The sequence below is a fragment of the Gadus macrocephalus genome, chromosome 8 (assembly GCF_031168955.1).
Source record: "Gadus macrocephalus chromosome 8, ASM3116895v1".
Lineage (NCBI taxonomy): Eukaryota > Metazoa > Chordata > Actinopteri > Gadiformes > Gadidae > Gadus > Gadus macrocephalus.
Window position 1 is genome coordinate 9,594,501 of NC_082389.1, and position 6,035 is coordinate 9,600,535.

Here is a 6,035-nt window from a genome sequence, read left to right on the forward strand (position 1 = left end):
GAGTGATTTGAGGAACCATCTGGGGAAACCCAGTGCGACCAAAGACTACACAGAGGCTCCTGGCTGGAGTGGCTCTGGCCACATGGACTACAATTACCCTTTCCAGGATATTTCTGATGCAGACGATTTAGTGACACAGTCCATTGCTTTTTCATATCACAACACTGGGTGACTGGAGAAACAAAAGGTTGATGTGGGATATAGAAGAAACCAGCATTCACCGAAGTTCTTTGTTGACCTCAATGTAATATGAGTTTTGTTCAGTGAATTTCTGTTTTTTTTGCATTGATGTTCTGGTTGCTTATGCAGTGAGGGTCTGACTGATATGCAGTGGGGTTCGGTAGTGAGTTTCTTGTTTTTGCAGTGGGGTTCTGTAGTGAGGTTCTGGTTGTTTATGCATCGTGGTTCGTTCTGTACCCCACATGATTCACTCAGTAGTACTCGTCGATGGATGCCCTTCATTCATTCATTCATTCATTCATTCATTCATTCATACGTTTCACATAATGCACTTTGAATTGTTTCCAATCAATTGATTATCTGTCAGCACCAAACTGGAGATCAATACTCCAGGCTGCACCACACACTGATTCAGTGGCTGTTCACCCCAGCAAACTACTGACCACAGTGTAGGAGATAACTGGAGCGGAGTCGAAACTTGGGACAGGCTAGCATTTAGCTTCCAATCCACATCATGCCAGCTGAACCCTCACACCGCAAAGGCTAGGCAGTGTAATACGGGCATCCACCACCCTCCTTGCTACCACCTGACACAAACTAGCCTCCATAGAACAGAATGCACCAAACATTGCCCTCCGTATTCAATGCATTTTCCACCTGCACGTTTCTTTTCCAACATACAGCTGGGCGGCTCTGGTGCCTGTGCACGGTATGAGAAGGGACTGTTATGCAACACATCCCTCCTGCTGGGAGAGAAGACTTCAAAGCCTCCCTCCCTTCCGGCCGTAGGGCCCCTGTGGAGTGGCACGTGCTGCCAACCTGCTGTGCCATCTGACCCACTGAACCGTTGGCCTCCAGGGACCTCCGTAGTAGAGCTGTACTAGAGCGGCTCCGAGCAGCGAGACATCACGCAGCGTTACTGTCACGGTGTCACACTTTCATCTCCGCGTTATGGAGGTGTGGAATTCTTATGAGCAGATTTTTTTTTAGGCTGGTAGTGTACGTTATCTACAATTTATTATGATTTAGACACATTTGTCCCAGGTGAGAAATTAAAGTCCACTAAAATGAAGTTACTTCTACTTAAGCAGTATTAATATTTCTTTGTTAATAGGCAGATAATGTACGAAAAATAATATCTTAGGGCATAGCTACAGAATGCTACCAAGCTACTGATAGAGGTAATTAGTTGAATGGGTTATTGGACAGTCTAAACTCTGACCCATAACAAGGAACTATGAATACAGATATTAATTCCGTGGTTGTAATTATTTATTCTACAACGTCAAAGGGTGTCATTGGACATACAGTTAACAAGTGCATGCAGAATAACAATACAGCTATAAAAAGTTCCCGGGCCTTTTTTATTACACGTTGCCACTCCTTTGAGACAGACTATATATTCTGACAATCAACAAGAGCGAATGGTTGATGATCGACAGCCTACCTGTCTTTTTAACATTATTAATTTTCCTCCGGACACACACACAACACACACACACACACACACACACACACACACACACACACACACACACACACACACACACACACACACACACACACACACACACACACACACACACACACACACACACACAGAGTTACTGGTGAACACAATAAACAATAGCCAAACTAGGAGGCTTAATCATGAAAAACCACCCAGAAACCCACAAGGACAACCCTATTCGCTAACAGTATTTAATATCTAATCCAATATTAAATATTTCATATTACTTTCTCCGGTTGGTTTATCACCAGGTGAAGTAGGGCGTTCAAACAACAGCATGTTTGTCATAAGTGACAGCTACCAGGTAGCGGGTATCCCTGCCTGTCAGCCGGGGTGTCCCTGCCTGTCAGCCGGCGTGTGTTGACATCTCTCCGGCTGCTCGGCCACATGTCATGAGGACCCGCCAGCGCCCCCGTCCCCGGCCCGCCGCCATGACGCCCACACGGCGCCCATCCCCGCACACAAAATGTCCGAAGCGCTAGAATCACGTGATTCCTTTGTACTCCCAAACCGGTCCCATCCAAACACAACCGACCCATACCGATATATTACACCCAAACGGGAAAAAACACACGCATACCCTGCCAGACCGTATGCCAAACCTATATATTGATGCGTTTTACACGCAGAATTCGTCGTGTTTCTGGTAGGGAAAAAAACGGCAGCCATTTTGTGAAACCTTGCGCAGAAAAAGAGAGGGACACCCCTGATGTCGAAAAGAATATGCAAAAACGTTTATTTTTCATAGCTTTTTTGAACGATTAAAGCATACCGATTCCTCTTCTTTTTCCATCCCCGTTGGCATCTGCGGCACTGCCCGGTTAATGGACGCGTATTCGTGCAGGTCGGGCAGGTCCTCGCAGCGGAAGACGGGGAGCGGCTTGGACGCGTCCAGCGCCCGGGCGCGGAACGACAGTTTGCTCATATTCTCACAGCGCGAGTCGCGGTGCGAATGTACCGGAGCTCCGAGCGTTGACCGCGGCGCCGGGCAGAGCTGTCATGGAGGACTCTGTGGCGCTTATTATTCTCAGGTCTAAAGAGGATCGACGGGCTGTAGCCGTGTTTAGGGCGTCGCCGAACGGGAAGCCGGGGGAAGGCCCGGCTGTTGGTCGCTCGCTGTCGGACTCGTGTTTCCCGGCGCTGCGCTCCCTCACCGCTGGTTCAGTACGCCATGGACAACATGGCGGACATTTAAAAGTCTTTTGCTCCGGTTGTCTCGGAGCGGTCCAGCCGGTCCAGCCCCCCGTTCACCCGCCGACCATTCCCACGCGCTCCCGAGCGCTTGCGCGTTCGCGGCGCTGCTGTTGGTGGGGGGGGGGGGGGGGGGGTTCTTTCCACACATACACACACGCACACACACTACACACACACACACAAATAAATAATACATTGAAATAACACACATGACGAGAATTTCGATTTCGATTTTTTTTTTAGAGAAATTGAACACTTTGAGTGTATTCAGGAGCGTTGTTATTCATAATGAATAATTAAAATAACGAATCAGAGAACAAAATATAATAAAAATGCGCATCGCTGAAATGTTTAATTGTTTTTTATGATTGACAATTTACAATAACTCAATCGTCATTGTGTCCTTAAAAATAAATATAGCATTAATAACTGAATTATGATTTCATTGCAGATCATCTCGAGGGCCCCGAGGTTAAATGATTAAATTACATTCAATATGATGTAGGCCTATATAATTAAGAGGTTTAACGCAGTCCATTGAAATGTGATAATGACGTTAATGAAATGGTTGAACTCTTTTCTCTTGCCAGATGTTGTACTGCATTATATCAAACGGTTGTAATTTGTAAATTAGTTTGATTACCAATTTATGAAAGTAAAATAAAAGTGTTATAGTTTGAACTTCATTCCCCTGCTTCAAATCTATTAACGGACCTAGAACTTCAAAACTATAATCGTAAAACATTTTATCAGCAATTTAATTATTGTTTACATTTTTTGAATAATTAAATTTGAGATGTTTACACTTGCCATCTAAATCAATACATGACCCAAAACTAGGACAGAGGTAGTTGCCATAATGGCATTATAATTAGTGAGCTCTTCAAATTATCTGACTAATGGACATTACTTTTCAGGAAAGGAATGATTAGGATTGAATAATTTCAGATCAGAGTAGACCAGTGACAGTAGACCAGTGCGACAGTTCAGATCAGAGACAGTAAAACAGTGACAACACACCAGTGACAGCTCAGAGACAGTATAGTGTCTAGCGACAGCTTAGATCAGACCAGTGACAGCTCAGATCAGACAAGTGACAGCACTGCGTCAGAATACGGGCGCCCCCTGCTGGCTCAACCCATGTTCTCACCTCCGACAAGGTGAAGCTGAGTCGGACTTATCAAGGGCTGGTGGTCCCGACGTAGTATTCAACTGAAAACCAGTCGTCGTGAATACTATAACGTCTCCTTGAGGATTTAGGGAGATCGTTTATAAACAAATCCAAACCAGGGATATTCCTATTTCAATTAAGACGAGGTTTGGATTCAAGAGCGGCAGTAACATAACTATGAGCACGGAGGAGTAGGCCTAATAATAATGACCGCACGGAGGAGGAATAATATTGACCACACAACTATAATAATAATAATATAACCATCAACATGAGCTCGTCCAGCGCATTATTCCACATTCTGCCTGCTTTGAAAGTGCGGGAGACTTTTTCAACCTAGATGCACAATCTCCTACAGGAGACCTGAAACAACACGTCTCGTTCTGGTCTCTACCGGAGCCTGTACGGTAGAGACCAGAACGAAGTGGTGTTTAGGAGTGATGTTGTGTGACGGTGGGTGGGTGGGTGTGGGTGGACATCGCTCACAGTCTCACGACGCCGGAAGGTTAAGCTCATAGTTGAATCGCCCTTCTTCTCGTAACCAACCCAGCGGACATGACAGAGGCTCAGAGAGGTCCTCAGGAGAGGAGAAACATGGACCCTCAGAGCAGGATAAAGCAGAACATATCCGAATAGTCAAGGTTATGTCTTGTCTACGACCTACTAATCATTCATTTAACCAAGACATCGGTTGTCGCCGCCGAACAATAGTTCCACTACCTCTTCAACATGCAACATAACTTTCTGAAAGGTTTTGGGGTTTTTAAAAAGCAGTTTTGGGGTTAAGGAGGAGAGGAGGATGGGTGCAGGGCCATGCAGTCCCACCGTCCGCCACACGGCGGGGAGGCGCTGTTTGACCACTCAATAATAAGCCATGATCAAATCATTAGTCTTATAACATGACAAGATCACCGACCATCGCCTTTACTAAACTCTCCAAACAATCCGCATCAAGCTCCTGTAGGACAAGTTTCATAGTTAGGAGACATCGACCCCATTAGAGCCCGTCTAACCCCCAGAAAAACTCCAGCCTACTGTTGGAGATATGGTGGACAGACGGCATTAGTCCCGACCTCTCCTCCTTACACCAAACTAAACACGATCCGACCTGATGCCGTCAGGACCGGCTGGTTGGTTAACCCGGGTTAAGTAGATAGTTTCAGAGCTTTTATCCGCATAATATGAACCACAGCAGCCATCTTACCAGCCAGCCAGGAATTTGATTGCGTGTCTGAAATCATTTGACGCCAGAAGCCCCATCACGGAGCGGCCCTCCCGGGGCAGCCGCTCGGTCCCCCACCCCGGGATGAAGACTCACCAGGCCGGGAATTCATCCCCGGGCGGCCTGGGTCCCACCCGGGACCAGGACCGGGGACATGTAGCGCAGGTCACGGGTAAATACGCCGGGGAATCGGACCCACGACGCAAGCAGTGCGAGCCGACATGGGTGTTAGTCCTTCCGCTCAATCCCAACTCGGTCTGATCGATCATCTCCGTCCGATCGAGAATCACCGTCGATATCATCTTTAATCCCGCCGGTTAGTCTCTAAATGTTAGTTTCTAGTAGCCGAGCAGCTGAAACTAGAGAGGTGGAAAGCAAAGTGCTACTGTTGGGGGTTAACAACTTTGCTGTGAAGGACGGATTGTGATTGGTCGGCGCCGGGCACCAATCACCTGTGGAGAAGCCGCGCTGTGTGACGTCATGGTCTAGCAGGAAGGGCGCGTTGTGATTGGCTGGGGGTTATTGATGCATTAGTACTTTATATTACAATGTGCTCTAGATTTAGTTTGAAATTAAATGTAGCTTTCCGCTTACAAATCCGGTGCCAGTCCAAGAAGAATACTTTTTCCATAATATTTCACGAATCCCGCATTAAGTTTAAATAACTTAAAATCAGGCTACTGATTTAATGCTTTCATAAATGTATTCTACTTACATTGAGAGAACTTTTAATCTCCCCAGTCCCTGTAATAGTAATA

General features: G+C 46.3%; 1 protein-coding gene across 2 annotated transcripts in view; it reads right to left on the minus strand.

Annotated features, from left to right (window-relative positions):
• The window catches only part of LOC132462909 (enhancer of polycomb homolog 1-like), a 28,925-nt gene extending 23,233 nt beyond the window's left edge, over positions 1–5,692 (minus strand). The window contains exon 1 of one of the 2 annotated variants that reach the window (XM_060058691.1): positions 5,374–5,692. Coding sequence is in view for 1 of the 2 variants with exons in the window: in XM_060058690.1 (XP_059914673.1) it covers positions 2,463–2,615 (153 nt within the window). In the remaining variant the exon portion in view is untranslated. Of the gene's footprint in view, positions 1–2,462; positions 2,999–5,373 lie in introns of those variants that run through there. The other variant, XM_060058690.1, reaches the window with a different exon arrangement.
• Between the last annotated feature and the right edge of the window lie 343 nt (positions 5,693–6,035).